Raw genomic sequence first — 20,574 nt, forward strand, 5'->3', positions numbered from 1 at the left:
CATTGATGTGGCCTCCACAGCCTTCTGTGGCAATGAATTTGACAGATTCACCTCCTTCTGACTGAAGAAATTCCTCCTCATCTTCCTAAAAGAACGTCCTTTAATTCTGAAGCTATGACTTCTGGTCCGAGACTAGTGGAAACATCCTCTCCACATCCATTCTATCCAGGCCTTTCACTATTCGGTAAGCATCCCAGGAGAACATGGATAAGTGACATTTCGGGTCAGGACCTGTCTCCAGACTGCTGCAATCAGTCTGAAGAAGGGTCCTGACCCAAAACGTCATCTATCCATGTTCTTCAGGGATGTTGCCTGACCCCCTGAGTTACTCCAGCATTTAGTGTCTTCTCGTACACTCTAACCCATATAGTTGGAAATCTTCAATCACATGCTGAGAGCACATGCCGAACGTCCAAGACAAAAATAGAAAGTGCTGCAAACTCTCAGCCTCTCAAGTAGCATTTGTGACAAAAGAAACCGAGGATGTCCCAAGGAGATCCAGTGTAAGCTATGGAAAAGCTCCTCATTTCATATCCACACTTTGTATGACTGAGGGGCTCTTATCAAATCCAGCAACTTCAGGCAACTTATCCTTTTCTGTTTGTATCAGAATCGGTCACTTCTGATCCATCTGCAATATTAACTGTTTTTCTCTTTCCACACTCACTGCTTGATTTGCTGGGCAGTTCTTGCATTCTCCTTTTCTTTTCAGGATTCACCCATTTACCAGTCCACCTTCGCTTTCTGCCTCCCTCTAACTGCCCTGATTAATCTATTAGCAACATGGTTCTGTACATAAAAAGCTGGAGTAACTCAGTGGGCCAGGCAGCATCTCTGGAGAGAAGGAATGGGTGACGTTTCGGGTCGAGATCCTTCTTCAGTCTGAAGAAGGGTCTTGACCCGAAATGTCACCCATTCCTTCTCTCCAGAGATGCTGCCTGTCCTGAGTTACTCCAGCTTTTTGTGTCTGTCTTTAGTTTAAACCAGCATTCGCAGTTCCTTCTTACACATGGTTCTGTACGCATCTGGTAACCCGTATCTTACCTATCCCTTTCTCCTATTTATCCTCCTTCACTGTCTATGCAAGTTAGTACTAACATTTCTTACTTTACCATTTCTGATGGTCTTTGACCTATTAACTCTGTTTCTCGTACTACCCCAGATGCTGCCTGACATGCTGAGTGTTTTCAATTCTAAACTTGATTTCAAACTGCACTGAAAAAGGGAGATCATTTAATAAATACACACACACACAAAACTTACCGAAGATTTGATATCTTTAGCTCGATTAGCATATTTTAGTGTGTTATAAGTATCTTCAAATGATACAGAAGATGGGCTGATGGCTGCTATCATTATTGTTTGACAATTTCCTCCCAGCGAATCCTTCAAAAGTCTGGTTAGTTTGCTGTTCCTGTAGGGAATATGCTGAATCTTTCTCTGCAGAAATAAAAGGGACAATGTGAAGGCACGTTGTAATACTAAGTGGAGCCCATTGAGGAAAATATCAAATTTAATGCTAAAGTATTGCTGTTTTGAAACTGTCACCTGACATTTCGTGAACTTCACAGTTCCCTTCGAAATTAACATTTGGAAGCAAAATAGATGCAATAGATCAAGAGGCAGACAGTCATTGGGCACTCTGCCCTTTCTCATCAATTTTCTATGTAGTGCAAGGCAACCGATAGCCAACTCCCCAACCAAATCAAATTTGGTGACCACTTTCAATATATAATCATCCTTCACTCCTTGCACATCTCAAGACAAACTACTCTTTCAATGGGCAATGCTACTGCAGTTGGCCTTGTCTGCTCTTTAAACCTGCGATGTACAATAATGATAAATGTAGCCTAGCAGAGGTTCCTCGAGATGGCTCACCGTGAACCTCCCTGAATAGCTCAAGCAGCTTAATTGTTATTTTCTGTGGTTTTACCACTGTGATTTCCTCAATCACCTGTTGCTATATCCAAAGCAAATGTCGTACACTCATTATAAAGTAAATGACGGTCTTGTCCCAAAACAAATAACCAGATTTTTTTAATAGAAATATTCAAAAAGTAAATGGGTTAACGTCAAAAAATGACCCTTGTATAAATATCACCTTGTTTTCTTCTGCCACTAGCTTGCATATATTCTGGGGTTCTTAGATCAAGGGTGCCATAATAATACCTACTCGTGTGCCGATCACTCAGAGGTGACACTGATGCAGCACCATTGACTAATTGTGTTTGGTCGGTTGGTGGGGTAGGAAGGGGAGCAAGATGGTGTAAAAGACAGAAACAGTTTTCAATGAGTCCAGTCAGAGTAAGGGAACTTGAGAGGGGATGGGCAAACGGAAGAGAATCATACAGATACCTTGCTCAGAGTCAGCTTGAACCCCATCAACAAGCATTGCACAGGAAACATTGTTGACCCGTGTTTGACTGACGTAGAAAGAACAGAATTCAATGATTTAACTTCAAAACATCTGTATTTAGAAAGTAATTTCCCTACAATGTTCTACAAATCTAGGACCTCAGTGCAAAGGGCATGTGCCCACATGCTCGCCATTATTTCCCCAAACTAATCAAACTGAAGAGCAGCTAACACACACAGAATACACGACAGAAAATGCAAGCTGTAAAATTCAATGTCAAATCAAGTACTGTACTGAAAGCAACATTCTCAAAAAGTGCCTTATAAATTTTAAATACAAGACTCCATATTTGAAAAGCAAATTTTCATTGTTAAAGAGTTTGCAAAGCAGTATTCATGACATCATGCCATCACAGGTTATTTGCAACAGAATTCATCTTGAATTTGTTGTCAAACTTAGCGAGTCAAGGTACACCAATTTCACTCCATTCAGTATGTTACATGGTTGAGTATTTGTACAAAATACCATTTTAACATTTCCTCTGAACAAATCAGTTAATTTGATCAGCAACTTCCTAATTTCTCCATTAAACAATTCACTCACTCAAACTAAGCGTTGCTGCCTGAGGAACACTATTATTATTGTGCTTAATCTCATCATATCCGTCACTAAATCTCGATTCAAATGCTCGATCCTTCATGTTTTATTAATTTGATACCACTAAATCTTCCAAACAAGTCTGAATCTTATTGTTCACAACCACTGGATGACTTTAATTAATACTTCCCCAACTGATTTCTGTAAAATAATCTCTCTTCCTAATTTTGCCATCCTGCTCTGGAATTGCAAAATAAGGTCTCTATTAAAATAGTTTTGTGAATCATGAGATATTCTGGTTAGTACATCAGAATATTTAAATCATTGGAATGTCTCAAGCACCTTCATTTCACTTTCTAATTTTAACTGTGCCAACACCAGATTTCCACTGAATTTAGATTAATTTAGGGTACTTTTAATTAACTGCTCATAAATCATGAACTGCTCATAAAGCACTTCTTTTCAGTTACATTTTACATCACTTTTCATGCAATGCCGAGGAATAGGTCAAATTGCCTCGGATTAAATAGTAGAATAAGTATATCACCCCAAACTAAGTATTAATGTATTTTAGTGCTCATAATCTCAACAATTGTTACGATTTTATGTTCATGGGCTAGTAGAATATAAAGATAAATAGAACCTCAAAACAATCCGAAACATGAAAAATGACCAGTTTAGATTATTTACTGTAAGAAAATAACTGCAGATGCTGGTACAAATCGAAGGTATTTATTCGCAAAATGCTGGAGTAACTCAGCAGGTCAGGCTGCATCTCAGGAGAGAAGGAATGGGTGACGTTTCGGGTCGAGACCCTTCTTCAGGCTGGAGTTACTGAGTCTGAAGAAGGGTCTCGACCCGAAACGTCACCCATTCCTTATCTCATGAGATGCTGCCTGACCTGCTGAGTTACTCCAGCATTTTGTGAATAAAGTTTAGATTATTTGATCATGGATGAAGGAACATTCCTACTGCTGATGAGGGAAAAGAAACTTCCTACAGAGATTTGAAGGGCTCTGCGGTATGGAGCTCTACTTTATCAGTTATAGAAGTCTTTGATGTAGGCTTGTGGTGTGGAGCAAGTGATGCCATCTGGCTGGTTAAGCAGCAAATCTGATGAATGGATTCTGGCAGGCAGAACCAAGACGGAAAGACTAATTATATTATTATTTTAACATTTATAGATAGGAAAATTGTTATATAAATAATCCCAATTGCTATGGACATGTAAAAAAAAATTGTGTTCGGAAAATTAGACAACATATTTTATGCCCAGAAAGTCTGTTCAATGATTACAGCTTTAATCTTAAAAGTACTGTTACACTCCATTAGGCAAAATATTTCAAAATGAACCGTAAGAAAAACAAAAATAGTTAATTTTACTGAGTCTGCATAGACTAATTTGGCACAGACTGCAACAGGTCATTCAGTGGAGCAGATAATAGAGAACTAGCACTTGAGTTTCCATGTTTAATTGTGCATGACATCAGAAATAGCTGTCAGTCTCAGTAATTTTCACAAGCACTTGTAGTACTGCCATATCAAGACCACAAATTACAGCAGATTATCACTTCATACAGAGTAAACATACTGAATGGTGTGGAATTGCTGTATTTTGGTTCATTAAATTTGATAATAAATTGAAGATTATCAATTCTGTTGCAAGTAACCCGTAATATGATTTCATTAAAACTTCTATGCAAACTCTCGAACAATTTTAAATTATTTTTCAAGTATGGAGCGGAGGGAGTTTGTGCTTCTAATACAAATTAGGCAGGTGAGAGTAAAAATAATGCTATAATTTTATAGTTTTAATATCCAACTATTGAGGCATCCTTGAAGCATAATTTCTTGATAGGAGGCTGCTGTTTGGCCAAAGTCATTGCTAGCACTCAGTCATCCTGTCAGCCTCATTCCCCAGCTTATTTCCTTGTAACCTATTTTTTCGTACATGCCCACCAGCACCATCCTTATCCACCTCTCATCCACCTACACCAGGGGTATGTTACATGAGCTAATTAACCTGCTAACATACATCTTTGGGAAGTGGGACAAAATTAGAGCAGGGCTCACAATAACAGAGAACTTGCCAAGTTCATATTGCAAGTACTGGAGGGCATGATGTAACTGGGTTCTGTTGCAGCCTCAATGGATTTGCTGGAACAGCTCATTCTACACCGATTACCCATTCCGTGAACATCTTACCAATTCAGAGCACATATAGTCATACTTGTAATGGTTTTCATAACCATGCAACTATTTTCAATACTTTGAGAAAACCAATAACAGCAAATCCTAACCCTGCACAAACTCCAATTCAGCCCATTTCAATAAAATGTCATGGACACATTTCATAGTTTAATTCAACTTTCCTCCTGGTTATGCATCATACAATTCAATTTTATCTTGTTTATACAACTGATACCCTTTCAAATGCAAATACATAAAAATCGTAGAAAGCCAATAGCTCATATAGAATGTTAACATGTTGCTTCTTTCACCATAATTAATCTGTGTAAAATGTAGTTTGCAGTTTGCACTTTGACAAATTTTCCTTATACAATATCACATTCTTCCAATTATCAAAATATACTGGGAAATAAAATTGATTCTACAAGTAGGCTGAACGACTGAAGAGCCAAGGGTTTTTGTCACCAAAGGCCATGCAACATATAACACTTCCTGGACTACACCACAGTAATGTTGTTCACTCAGGACTGAAAGACCAAGAGAACATATACGAGGGAATCAATTTTACTATTAACTGGAAGTGCTCCAAAAACCGAAAAATCATATCTGGCACAGAGTGGAGAGAGACTGGAGATGTGAACTAATTGTTTTTTTGTATTACACTTGATTAATAATTTTGATGCATTAAATTGTATAAGTGACAATGTGAATTGTGTGATGCCAAAGGCATGCAGGAATTTCAATTACAATACAAATAAAGTCACCTGTCGCCAAGTTCTCTTCTGTACCAGTTTCCCCATAGTCCTCGGTTCCCAAATTTATCCAAAGTCTACTTCCTATTTACACACCCCCACAGCCCCCTAGGGCGGAAAATTCCAGTCACTATCCTCCACAGGAAGACATTCCCTTGTATTTCAGCTTTAAATCATCGTTAATAATGATTAAATGACCGTATTCTTGTGCCACCATGAATAGAAACATCTCAACATCTACTCTTTCATGTCCCCTTAGGATTTTGTGTTTCAATAAGATCACCCTGCAAACTTCTAAACTTCAAAAAATCCAGATTCAACTTCTTTAGGACACCCGAAGTGCTGGAACAGTGGAAAACTTGAAAGTAGGCATACTTCAGAACAACCCTCTCATCCCAGGAATTAGTGTGGTAGATCTCTTTTGGATTGCGTCAAATACTACTTTATCCTACTAACTACTACCAACCTACCTGATCTCCCGGTTGCCAAACACACTTTAATTCTCCTTCCCATTCCCTAGGTCTCCTCCATTGTCAGAGTGAGGCTAAACGCAAATTGGAGGAACAGCATCTAATATTTCGCTTGGGCAGCTTACAGCCCAGTGGTATGAACATTGATTTCTCTAACTTCAGGTAGCCCCAGCATTCTCCCTCTCTCTCTTTATCCCTCCCCCACCCAAGTCGCACTAGCTTCTTGTTTTCACCTATTAAACAGCTAACAATGGCCTGTTTCCTTTATCGTCGTTACTTTTTTGCATACCTGTCATTCATTGTTCTTTATCTCTCTACATCATTGCCTATATCTCTCGTTTCCCTTATCCTGAACCTGTCTGAAGAAGGGTCTCGACTCGAAACGTCACCCATTCCTTCTCTCCAGAGATGCAGCCCGTCGCGCTGTTACTCCAGTTTTTGTGTCTATCTACTATATCTTTTCTCGAATAAGAGAACCATAATACATCAGATGCTGATACGCCGGTAAGGCCGCCAGTATTATCAAGGTCCAGTCTCACTCCCCCTTCTCCGATTAGGCATGGGAAGTTTGAGAATGGACACAATAGACAATAGGTGCAGGAGTAGGCCATTCGGCCCTTCGAGCCAGCACCACCATTCAATGTGATCATGGCTGATCATTCTCAATCAGTACCCCGTTCCCGTCTTCTCCCCATACCCCCTGACTCCGCTATCCTTAAGAGCTCTATCCGTCACCAATTCCTTCTCTCCCGAGATGCTGCCTGACCTGCTGAGTTACTCCAGCATTTTGTGAATAAATACCTTCAAGCTCTATCTAGCTCTCTGTTGAATGCATTCAGAGAATTGGCCTCCACTGCCTTCTGAGGCAGAGAATTCCACAGATTTACAACTCAATGACTGAAAAAGTTTTTCCTCATCTCCGTTCTAAATGGCCTACCCCTTATTCTTATACTGTGGCAACTGGTTCTGGACTTCCCCCAACATTGGGAACATGTTTCCAGCCTCTAACGTGTCCAACCCCTTAATAATCTTATATGTTTCGATAAGATCCCCTCTCATCCTTCTAAATTCAAGTGTATACAAGGGTCCAGATTAAGGGACAGTTTCATCTCAGCCGTTATCAGGCAACTGAACCGTCCTATAAACCAACTAGAGAGCAGTCCTGCTCTCCCATCTACCTCATTGGAGCCCTTCGAACTATCTTTAAATCTGACTTTATCTTGCACTAAACATTATACCCTTGATGTATAGGAAAGACCTGCAGATGCTGGTTTACATCGAAGGTAGACACAAAATGCTGGAGTAACTCAGCGGGTCAGGCAGCATAATGGGCGGCGTTTCGAGTTGAGACCCTTCTTCAGACTGATGTCAGGGTTGGGTGGGAAGAGTTGAAGTGCTGAGCCACTGGGAGATCAGGTAGATCAGTCTGTCTTAACCTACCTGATCTCCCCGTGGCTCAACACTTCAACCCCCCCACATTCCCAATCTGACCTTTCTCTCCTGGGCCTCCTCCATTGTCAGAGCGAGGCCCAGCACAAATTGGAGGAACAGCACCTCATATTTCACGGGTAGTTTACACCCCAGTGATATGAACATTGACTTCTCTAACTTCAGATAGCCCTTGTTTTCTCTCTCCATCCCCTCCCCCTTCCCAGTTCTCCCACTAGTCTTACTGTCTCTGACTACATTCTATCTTTGTCCCGCACCCTCCCCCGACATCAGTCTGAAGAAGGGTCTCGACCCAAAATGTCACCCATTCCTTCGCTCCAGAGATGCTGCCTGACCCATTATACCCGTTGTCTTGTATTTGTACACTGTGGATGGCTTGATTGTTCTCATGGATAGTCTTTTTGTTGACTGGATAGCACACAACCAAAATCTTTTCACTGTACCTTGGTACACGTGACAATAATAAACTAAACTATTGTAACAGTGCTTATTCCCATGCAGTAAAGGCAAATGTGCATCCACAGTACTTTGATTTTCACCCTTCAGGATAACATTTGGCGATGGGCGGAGGGGAGGTGGGGAAGTAGGCAAGGCGAATACAAAAGACTATCATCCTGATTCCATTGCCCATTATTTTGGCTCAATGATAGCTCAGGGAAATAACATGCACACACAAACTAAGCCACACACCATTACAAAATCTAATTACTCACGATTTCATACAACGTATGGACTCAAAAGCAACTTATTTGAATAGTATGATCTTTGTATTTTTGTCCTTTTCCCCATCTGCTTTAAAAAGGTCTTTGTTGAACTACAAATAGATAAAGATCAAAAGCACTCTATTTCTGTACATTTTAGGCTTTGAAACTTTGATATGTCATTTTTTAATTCGGTTTTATACCATGTATTGTGCTTTTGTAAGTAATTTATTGTGGTTTTGTGAGTGATTTATTGTGCTTTTGTATGTAATTTATTGTGCTTTTGTATGTAATTTATTGTGCTTTTGTATGTAATTTATTGTGCTTTTGTATGTAATTTATTGTGCTTTTGTATGTAATTTATTGTGCTTTTTTGTATGTAATTCATTCTATGTAATGTCTTGTCTTTTATCTGGACTCCGAGTCTGTAATAAAGTATTGATTTGATTTGATTTGATTTGAATAGTTTCAAAGTGAAGAAAGGTGTTTATTTGGGAAACTAGCTGTACTACAGAATAAAATTATTCTTGCAATCGTCAAAGGAGAAACTGTACAAGGGTAAAAGGATCCAGCCCTATTTTACAAAATTCATTGATCAACATTTCCACTGTGCAAATACACTATATATACCACAATGATCAAGTCAACATGCAGATTGGGGTCATTTTAATAGGATGAATCCTCCAGCCTACATAAAGTTTCACAGATTGTTCTGGAGTTTTTTCAAATATAGATGTGCATATTAAAATAAGGTTAAACCATCGTGTGAATGATTAATGATCACCTCAACACAAGAGCAATGATTTTAAAGAGTTGTATTAAACTTCAAACGCAAAACGGGAATTTATAAAATCTCTTGGGGTTGTCCTTAATGCTATCTGCCAAAGCTATCTCTTGGCCCCTTTTTGCCCTTCTGATTTCCTTTCTTACTTTGCTCCTTAGTTCCTGAAACCCCTCCATGGATACACTTGATCCCGGCTGCCCACACTTTCCCAAATTCAGATATTCAATTCCGTCATTGAACATTACGTGCAAATGCCATTTATAGAAACCTGCACCAATAAAAAAAGTCCAGATTCTTCGGTAACAAAACCATACAAGCCGCCGTCATTTTAATAAAAAAAGATAAATAAGGCTGCACTGAAGTTGAACACAGAAATCCAAGAGTTGCAGAGATACCTTGTTCCTGTATCAGGTGCACTACTGCTTCACTCACCAGGACTCAGCATTGATATCATAGTACCTGCTCTCTAAATCACTTGGAGTGCTGGTCCAGCAAGCCACTAGCAAGAGAAGCTGCACGTTTGCCTTAATTGCAAAATGATGCGAGGACAAGAGTGAAAATATCCTGGGGTACAAGGAACTGCAGATGCTGGTTTACAAAAAAAGACAAAGTGATGGAGTAACTCAGTGGGTCAGGCAACGTCTCTGTTGAACAGGAGTAAATGACTTTTAGGGGCAGGACCCGACTGAAACGTCATCGACATGTGTTCTCCAGAGATTCTGCTTGACTGTCTGATTTACTCCAGCACTATATTTTGTAGTGAAAATATCCTACTGCAATTACAGAGGACTTGATTATGTGTGGGGAGGCAAAAAGAATGCAAATGTTTTAGTCTGAAAGATCCAGACCCAAAACATCACCCATCATGCCCTTCAGAAATGCTGCCTGACTTGCTGAGTTACACCAGAATATTTGTGTTTTCAATTATGTACTTGTTTAGACTCTCTATCCTAGACATACTCACACTAGGAGTTCAGAGGGCAAAAAACAGATAACTATAGTGCAAAAAACTATACCCTCTATGTATTGTAGCTAAATTAAGTTACTATCCCTGTAAAGCGTCTTTGAGTGTTTGAAAAGCGCTATATAAATGTAATGCATTATTATTATTATTATTATTATCATGCTGAAACAAGCTAACAATGAATCATTGTCACATCATTCATTTCTGGAAATTGAGCAATGGAAGCAAGAGATGTTTAAGTAGCTCTACATTTTCTGGGTCATTATGCTAACTGCCTTCCTCCAGTAATTCAACGTAACTATATACTAAATGTAATTGAACCTGCCAAAAATATTGCATGGAGTAATGTACAAATGAGGACAAGAATGTAACATATCAACTTGCTGCAACAGCTAGATGCAAAGCATATACCTCAGTTTCCACAGTGATTTGTTTGAAAAATAAAACGAGAAAATACTGGATATTGCTGGATCAGACATTGGCTTGTGAATATTGTAATGATCTCAACTATACAAAATATTAATGTGCAGTACCTAACCGTTAAGATGTGTGTATTTTCCAATTAAGTATTTTACCCATTTTTCACTAAAGAACCATGTGAACTACAGGAAATGGTTCAGTAATCATTCAGGTGATTATTGGATGGTAAGAATGCTAAATGTGAAGTTATGGTTTTTTGGATAGCAGTTATGTTTTCCAAAATGTTCAAATTACTCAAAAGTCTAATCTTGAATTGAATTTGGATCCTAGATTCAACAAAATTAAATAAATGAAAAGTAAACTTCTTGTCAATTAACATTGAGACGTGCAGTACGATAGAGTAAGCATTGTAGAGAACTTAGTAACATGTCGCCAAGATAACAATCTCTCCCAAAAATGTCGAAACGGAAGAGCTAGTTATTGATTCCACGAAACGGGCTGTTGAACAGCATCAATGGTGCTGAAATAGAGATGGTTGAGTGCTTCGAGTTCGCAGGTGTAAATATTACCAACATGTGTAGGAAGGAACTGCAGATGCTGGTTTAAGCCGAAGATAGACACAAAAAGCTGGAGTAACTCAGCGGGACAGGCAGCATCTCTGGAGAGAAGGAACAGGTGCCATTTCGGGTCGAAACCTTTCTTCAGACAGTCTGCATGTGTACAATGCAGGCATGTGAGTGAGGTAAAAAAAAATCGGTTTCTTTTTGTAAATTTACAATTTTTTTTTGTAAATTCACAATTTACACAATTCCCAGTTTCAAGCCTCTTTTAGTGCATTTCAAAGTAAAAACAGACATTACAAAATAATGTGAATATGTCACTGTATACTAATAACATTTTGAAGTAAATTCGCACATTAATTGATAATCAGCCCAAAAAGGTGGTAATTGGCTTTTTGGCTGTGTTTCATATTCTAACCCTGTCTTAATTAATTTAGTTATATAATCTTGCACTTAAATTTAATATTTACTCATTATAGTTCCACCACTGATTTTCTGGCACTCTTGGTTCCAGAGCTTTGCTGGTTTATCGAGCCGGCCAAGGAAGTCGCTGGCTCTGGCTCAGCTGGAGTTCCAGAGCCCCGACTGCAGGTTGCAAATTCAACCCTCTGATCGGCTGTGGAAGTCCCAATGAGGTCGAGATTGGCTGCCTTGCCCAGCCTAGGTGCCACATTTCTCGCGGAACCCCTAGCGACCTCTAGCAGAACCCTAGTGTTCATTACAAGTCTATACAACGTATATATTTTTTCTTTCTTTTTTCGATCCGATTTCTCCGTTTACTGGCAAAGTGAAAAACGCGGAAATCATGCAAAAAGCACGGAAAATGGATTTTAAAAACGCGGAAATCCGCGGTAACTTCACATGCCTGACAATGTGATTTGACTGGACAGCAAGCAAATTTTTTCACGTAGCTTGGAATACGTGACACCATTAACCCAGTATCAATTATCGTGCGACTACTCTACAGTTTGGTTTACAAATTCAATCCTACACAGATTTTCAATTAAGGTACTATCAGTAAACTGTGCAAGCGATTTTCAATTTACACCACATAGAAAATAAACGTTAATTATCGTCTGTAATTTTAATTTCAAAATTGCATTCTGGTTTACATGTTGATCGAAATAACTTTAAGTGGGCACCTGTGGAATTATGTCCACATGGTAACAAGACAAAAATCAATAGTCTCAAGAGACTCATGATTACACAAGGTCAAACAACATGATGCTCAAAACAAGTTCCCTATTGCACTTAACAAGATTGCCCATTTCATTAATAATCTATTTTGGTGAAAACAGATTTAGTTCCTATCACCCAAAGAGAATTAGAAATATAGTAACAACCGTTACTTCAATTTAATGAAATAAGCACTGTTCATTTAGTGTTGTATAGGAACAACCATCAAGCTATTTTCAGGTACACAGGGGAGAGAAGATACAATTCAAACTTACAAACAAATCACAATTGACAAAACAAAATTGACAACATTTATATTGTCAATAACTTGTTTTTACAAAAGTTTTCTTTCTTGCATTAAAACCTTTACAAATGCCCCATAATTTTATTATATATTGTGGGCACCTACAGCTTAGAGACTCAAAGATTTCTTTCTGTTCAATTGTTAGGAATTCTATAAAGGGATAAAGAGAATTAGGAGCCAGGTTTCCTCCCCAGCGTCAGCATCAACGTCCCCAATCTATGGAAAGATTACTTCCATAATCTTCTTATCACAAGTTTACAGAGAGGGAAGCTGGTAGGACTGGTAAATGTTGGCTCCTTAGAGGACAAGATTGGGTTTTAATAATTGGAAATAAAATTGTTTAGTCATTTCCTTTTGTCAAAGACACTAAAATATACTTATAATAGTGAATCCAGGGGGGGGGGGGGGGGGGGAAAGGAGAAACAATTTTAATCAAAAATCACCAGGCAAAAGGTTTACAGGCAATTAAAGGCTGATAATTCCCAAACCTTTCTTCCTACATGTCTTGATCCCTTTGGCATTAAACAATGTATCCACGTGTTTCTTGAATACTTTCAATGATTTGGTCTCCAGTGCCTTCTTTGATAGAAAATTCTACAAGTTCACCACCCTTGGGATGAAGATATTTCTCTTCTATTCTGAATTGTATATTTTCCCCTATCCAGAAGATGTGGATTAATAAATGGCTGAAGCCCAAGTACTGATTTTTTGCTCCCTCGTTGGTTGTAACTTGCCAACTTGTGATCTATTTTTGATCCACTTATCCTGGGTTTTTTTTTCATTTTGTGTTAGTTGGCAAAGTATCTCTCAGTGCTGACAACATCAAGACCAAACTACTGCCTTGTTCCCAAATGTAATGATTTGTTGGAATTGATTTTGCAAATTTCACTGGATTCTGGAATGGATTGTTAAATTGTAAATATAATGCTCCCATTCAAGAAAGGAGCGAAGAGGAAAACTACAGGCCAATTATTGGTCATTGAAAAGATGTTGGAATCCATTACTAAAGGAGCAGGACATGTCATATATCATAACAGCACGTAGGCCATGCTTGTAAAATAGTGAGTGAAAGTGGTGATAAATTTAAAGTTCTGAGGATGCAATGAGTAAGAGTGGCCTAAAGCAAACTAGCAGACGCAGATCACTTTGATTACCTGACCATGTGCAAAAAGATGGCCTAAAAAGCCTAGTGCACAGGGCAGTTTAGTTCAGTTCTTGACGTTGTCAGCACTGAGAGATACTTTGCCAACCAACACAAAATATTAAAAAACAGGATAAGTGGATCAAAAATGGATCACAAGTTGGCAAGTTACAACCAATGAGGGAGCAAAAAATCAGTACTTGGGCTTCAGCCATTTATTAATCCACATCTTCGGGATAGGGGAAAATATACGATTCAGAGCAGAAGAGAAATATCTTCATCCTGAGGGGGGTGAACTTGTAGAATTTTCTATGAAAGAAGGCACTGGAGACCAAATCATTGAATGTATTCAAGAAACACTTGGATACATTGTTTAATGCCAAAGGGATCAAGACATGTAGTAAGAAAGCAAGTAGAGTATTTAAGCTAATAATCTCCCATCGCTACAGTGAATGGTAGAGCAGGCACAAGTGACCTATTCCTTCTCCTGAAGAAAAATCGTGCTGCAACTGTGCAGGATATTGGCAAATTAAGATCAAAACTATAAAGTAATCCAGATGTTACTGAAGGATGAATAAACTTGTAATGAAGGGAGTTCAGAGAAAGTTCACTGGCTGGTTCAATGATGAGAGTTTAAACAGGTGGAGGTTGCAGTCAGGAAAAGTGGAATTAAAAAACTTACAAAAAGACTGACATTCATCAAGATAAATGCTGAGAGTGCAATTCACTTTGTGGGAAAGTGTACCATTCTAGGGCATAGTTTCAGAATGAGATGTCAAGGAAGGAGTTTCCCTCAGAAAACCATAAATATTTGGAACAGTCTATCTCAGTGGCCAACAGTACTAATTTTAATGGTCAATTAAAAGCAAAGCAAGTAGCTCAGCACAAGCAAGAGGTTCTGGGCACTTTGGTTTGAATTATGAGGAACAGCCATGTTCATTGTATTCAAGCACAACAGATGTTTTAGTTCTGCCCATCAAAAATCTCCCTCGCCTGTTCACCCATTATCTGCCAGGGTTTGAAATGCCTCTCCTCTCTTCCAGCTTTCTTTCCCCTGCCCCTTACAATCAGGCTGAAGAAGGGTCCAATCTCACAATGTCATCTATGAATTCTCTGCCACAGAAGGCAGTGGAGTCCAATTCACTGGATGTATTCGAGAGAGTTAAATATAGTTCTTAGGGCTAACGGAATCAAGGGATATGGGGAGAGAGCAGGATCGGGATACTGATTGTGGATGAACAGCCATGATCATATTGAATGAATGGCGGTGTTGGCTCGAAGGGCCGAATGGCCTACTCCTGTATCTATTTTTTTAATGTTTCTATGTTCTCCAGGTAAGATGCCCGCTAACCACTTTGTCTATTTTTGCTACCAGCATCTGCAGTTCCTTGTTTCCAAAGTTTAAAGAAAAATAACCAGAAGAGTTCAAATCGAATATTGTACACAAGATTTTTTATTTGAAACCATTAAAATTCATTCAAGGCCTTAAGATTTCGGATAGCTGACTAATCTTTTCATATTCATAATCCAACAAAAATAAGGAAAAATCTTCAGAATTAATAAAATTTGTAAACTCTACAGGATTTTGCCACCTACAATCTATGAATAGCCTGGTTTCTTATGACAAGGCTTTTAAATGCTGTGTTTGTTGTTGCCAAGGACAATTGGGTAAGGGGGGAGGAACTGTCCAAGTACTAAAACCAAATGGCAGTCAAAATTTTCAAAGCAAAAACGGAAAGTTTGCCTGGTTTAAAAAATTTTTGGAAATTTCTGCAAATGGTAAAAAGTCCCCTTTTTCCTCTTGTATTTAGTTTTCAATTAATATTCATAGTCGGGTAAAAGAGCACAATAGTATCGGAATTACCCGAGAACTTGATAGATTGTCAAGTGTGGATCAATATTGAAATGTGCTGCAAAAACTGAACAGATGCAGAGTACAATACATACAAAACATATTCAACATCAAGTTTGTTTATTTTTATAAAAGACCAAAATCAATGAATATCCACAAAATAACCTAATTTATTACTACACAATTCATAGAAATAGCAGGAGGCGGCCATTTGGCCCTTTGAGCCAGCACCGCCATTTACTGATCATGGCTGATCATCCACAATCAGTAACTCGTGCCTGCCTTCTCCCCATTTCTCTTGATTCCACTAGCTCCTAGAGCTCCATTTAACTCCTGCTCGATGCTCAAATTCAGCTTTTCTTTATTGACACCCTAGTGGAATATGACTGCAAGGTAGGAGTTCTCATGAATAAGAATAAAAGCAATCTAGCCGTACGGATTTCTTTAAAACAAGATTATACAGTTTTCAGAAAGTATGATCATATCTCTGGGATACAGGCAGAACCCTCCCAAAGAGACCAGGCAATGTAAATTTTCAGACCAAGGGAATGATAATCTTGCAGCAAGAACACCTGAAACTACCACTACATAAATAATATTTGTTTCTACATCTGAAACTACATACTGCGAACCCAACTGAGATGGAGATTTTGTCACTAGGCATACTTGGCACAAAGCAAACACGATGATGTTGAATGTTAAAAAGGCCAATGTCAGAATGGGCATGCATCCAGATTCAAACTTGGATTCAAGCTTCTACCTTGCAAATTGGCATTTCAACCATAGTTTAACAGAGTTAAGGGAATAGAGGTGCCTCCTACTGCCAGAGATGAGAATACACACAGGTTCTGAGCATTCATATTAACATTTACACCGATGATTAAAGGACATATCTACAGACGGGCACTTCACTGTGAATCAATACACAATTAAATCACTAAACATAGGTTTAGGTTTATTATTGTCAAATGCACAGAGGTATGGTGAAAGGTTTTGTTTTGCAAGCTATCCAAATACATCAGACTCAAGTACAATAAGTGGAGCAAAGGGGGAGATACAAAGTGCAGAATATAGTTTATATGTTAGCAAAAACAAGCCAGCAGTTCAGCTAATCAGTCAGCAACAGTGCTTGCTTCCTTAATTTGAGGATGATCTTTACCACAGATGGATTTGGAGGTGAAAGAATCACAAGCCTATCCAGTACAGATGTACAAATTTCCTGGTGAACTGCCTACAGGTGAGATTTTTCTTATCCTTGCTGTCTTTATCAAGGATAGGCTGTTTATTCCAACTGCCTGATGGATGATGTGGTGCTTTTGAGGGTTACAGGCACGACGACAGAGGACACACTGAAGCTTTATCTCAAGAAAACTGTTGCAGACTTCACAAGACAGGAGGAGCAAGTGACCACAGGTCAAGCAGAGACTTGGAGATGAACATCTAGTACCTGCTCACAATGCACAGTTCAGTATTGTTATGCACAAGGATCACTTCTTCAGTGTTGATGATGATGATGACAATACAATGGTTTCACCAATAATTCTGGCATTAATGGAGCAAGCATTCCACTTGTTCCAAAGAATCGTTGAGATATTATGTTGCTGGTACCTCTGCAGACATGTTGGCAAGTCACCCAACATATCTGGAGGGGTTACCCACTTGGTCTCTCAGCCATTTATGGTTAAAAAATATCCATGTTTTGCAACCATAAAAGGCTTAGTTAACAATTGTATTACAGACCCATGTCAGGCATCCTTCCATTTAGCCTGCACATGATCAACACAGTAGTTTCTTCCAGGGGAAGTGCATGCACGCTGGATTCTGTTGCTGAATCTCAATGCTAATCCTTGGACAAATGCTTCTACTATGGTAATGGAAGTGCTCCAAAATCTTCAGGGGTGCACTATCCAAGAATTTGGACATATCCAAGATTAAGAATGTGCACCTGCATAGATTTGACGGATTAAATGGCCTGTGAAATATGAAGTAATATGCCAATGATAAATTCTGTCCAGACTCAACTTTAATTTTCTTATTACATCATTTCTCCATCTAGTTTAGAGGAGCAGCATGGAAACAGGCTCTTCAGTCCACACCGATCATCAATCACTCATTCACACTAGCTGTTATTCCATATTCTCATCCGCTCCCTGCTCACTAGGAGCAATTTAGAGGACAATTAACCTACAAACTTGCACATCTTTGGGATGTGGGAGCAAACCGGAGCACCCGGAGAAAACACACATGGTCACAGGGAGAATGCGCAAACTCTACACGGACAACACCCGAGGTCAGGATTGAATGTGAGTATCTGCCTCAGAGGCAGCAGCTCTACCCGCTGTGCCACTGTGTTGTCTTGCTTCTTGATCAAGTTCAAAACATTAAAACGCACACCAACTGTTGGCCCAATCAAACTAAGACAAATTGCCAGTTCCAACCAAGATTCCTATCAAAGATCAAATCCGTAGTGTATTTGAAAACACAAAATGGCATTTAAAATCTATTCTTGCATATTAAAAAACAGCATTAAGCCAGTGGTATAAAACACAATCACTTTAAAAAAAAGTATGGCTCAATCAAGTTGAGGACAAACAGGAATAAAACAAGATTTCAGCAGGTCTAATATTAGTTACTCTGGATAAAGTGTTGAGGAAAAGCAAACCATTCATTCTTACCTTTGAATCTGTTAAGGCATTGATGACATTTCCCAAAGCCAAGAGGGACCTGTTAATATTAGCCCCCTCCCTGAAGCGGGCTGCTTTCATATTCATAGAACTAATACGCTCTGATCCAGCCAAATCAACAAGGCACATTTTTGCAATTTTGATGTTTTGATTGATGTTTGCAGTTCTTTCTTGCTGCCTTAAATAAATCTGCAAAATGAACCATGTAAGAATTCTGCCAGAGGCGACAAGAACAATACTAAAATTGAAGTAGTTAATATTTACTACATACATTATACTCCAGTACCTTTCAGAAAAGCACAACGTAGTAGACCGTACAATAAAGATGGTATTTTGGAAAAAACGCAGTAAAACATGCATTACTGAAGCAGAAACACAATGGGCTCTCCAGTTCATACATTAACTCTGCTTTCTGCAAAGGTCAAATACAACGTCGATGAAGCTACATTCCAATATTATCATTTACTTGTAATTCACGTTATTTAGATTATTTCAAAAATGATTCAAAGGTATTTCATAATAGAAAATGTGAAGAATAGGTGTATTTAGTCCAATTATATATTTACCTAATTTACTCATTCAGAAATACTGAGAAACTTGGCGAGATGCAAGTGATAATTCCAGGCTTTTCTTCAAATGGAAGACTTGCATTTATAATTTTTACTGTATTGGCAATGTCAAATTGATGGAAGATAGCATTAGATTAAAGTGGAAAGTCTGTACTAATGTTACATTTCAGAAAATCCTTCAGCAAGCAATATTGAATTAAATTTCTATTCATAGCAATACCTGAAAGACAGCATGAGAACGTGAAGAATTGGAGTTGGCGTCAGTAGGATGTTGAGTTCTATTTTTATTTCCATAATCTAACATCTGAAGCAGTTGTTTTGCAGATGAAGGCTGCAAAGGATTGTTAAAAAGAAAGAGGCTTTCAATTTTAGTAAGGTAGAGATTTTAACACGTTCATTCCAAAGCACATTCTGCAACATTTCTTTTGCATTGTTAATGTTTCAGCTCCAATAATGCTTTCCCCCAGTAGCATGGAAGATCAGGAGCCAATACTTCCTCGTCACCTGGAAGGGCGCAGCACAGCACACAACCTTTCTGCCATCTCTCTGGTAGGTGGCAAGGAGGTGATTTAAAAAAAACCAATGCCTAGCTGATCAAAACCCAATTTAATAATAAACAGATGAAAATTTGATGAGGTCTCACTTTGCAAAGCAGACAATTTTAGCTCCCAGCAACATTTTTATTATATGGCTTACTGTGTACTGAATGCAGCACTCATTTTTAATTTCATCAATGAATCCTTCAGTTGAAATTAGTTTTAAATTTGAAATGTTAATAAAAATAGATTGTTAGGATTAGATTTTTTTTTCTTTCTAGTGCCTATTAGAAACAAGATGGTCATTTGCGCTGAATTCAGGGAAAACAGGTCACAATGCCATTTTTTACAATTCATAACTACAATTCTCCCTCTATCACCAATGTTGTTCCTAGTTGCCTAGTTCCAGTTGTCTATTAACTTGCTCAGGTGCCCCACAATTAACAGAGGGAAGTTTGAGTTAGATTGGTTTTCACACCACTTTCATTTTCACACTTTCAGCAGGATCACTGGGTGGTGAGCAGCAGTGAAACACAGGCCCACTTTACAATATACTTTGGCGAGGACATGGAGAGACAGAAGCAAGACCTCTTACATCACTCCACTTAGCCAATTTGATTGGCGACTTTTGCCACGAGGGGATATTAAGTAGATGCATTTTAATAACAAGAATAGTAACAAGAATTACCAGCATTCAGAAATTAGCTGAAAGATACTCAACTTCAGTATTTTAAAGAAATACAGATCAAATTTTGTTAAATTGTTCCAGGACACAGCATTAACAGTATTATAGTGATATGCCAAGACTAAAATTATGCCCTTCAACATCCTATTTAAGAACTTGAAGCCGTCCCCCCCCCCAATATTCAGGGTCGTTTTTTTGCCCTCACTTAAGGCCCTGTCCCAGTTCAGCGGTTTTTAAGGTGACCACAGGCGACTAGGCTGTTGCCACACGGTCGCCGTCGCGGGCATGGTCGTGAGTCGTCTCCAAAGAGTCGTAGCATTTTTCTGGTCGTCGCTGGATTTTGTGAAGGCTTGACATTTTTCGGTGACGGTTGGTTTGACGCCA

The 20,574-nt window shown here is 38.7% G+C and overlaps 1 protein-coding gene across 1 annotated transcript in view; it reads right to left on the bottom strand.

Annotated features, from left to right (window-relative positions):
* Nucleotides 1–20,574, bottom strand: part of kif18a (kinesin family member 18A) — a 70,436-nt gene that overhangs the window by 40,523 nt on the left and 9,339 nt on the right. The window contains exons 4-6 of the mRNA XM_078414857.1: nt 19,190–19,300; nt 18,392–18,589; nt 1,264–1,440 (exon numbers count right to left, since the gene is read on the bottom strand). Coding sequence (XP_078270983.1) covers nt 1,264–1,440; nt 18,392–18,589; nt 19,190–19,300 — 486 coding nt within the window. The remainder of the gene's footprint in view (nt 1–1,263; nt 1,441–18,391; nt 18,590–19,189; nt 19,301–20,574) is intronic.

This window comes from Rhinoraja longicauda, chromosome 18 (assembly GCF_053455715.1).
Source record: "Rhinoraja longicauda isolate Sanriku21f chromosome 18, sRhiLon1.1, whole genome shotgun sequence".
Taxonomy (NCBI): domain Eukaryota; kingdom Metazoa; phylum Chordata; class Chondrichthyes; order Rajiformes; family Arhynchobatidae; genus Rhinoraja; species Rhinoraja longicauda.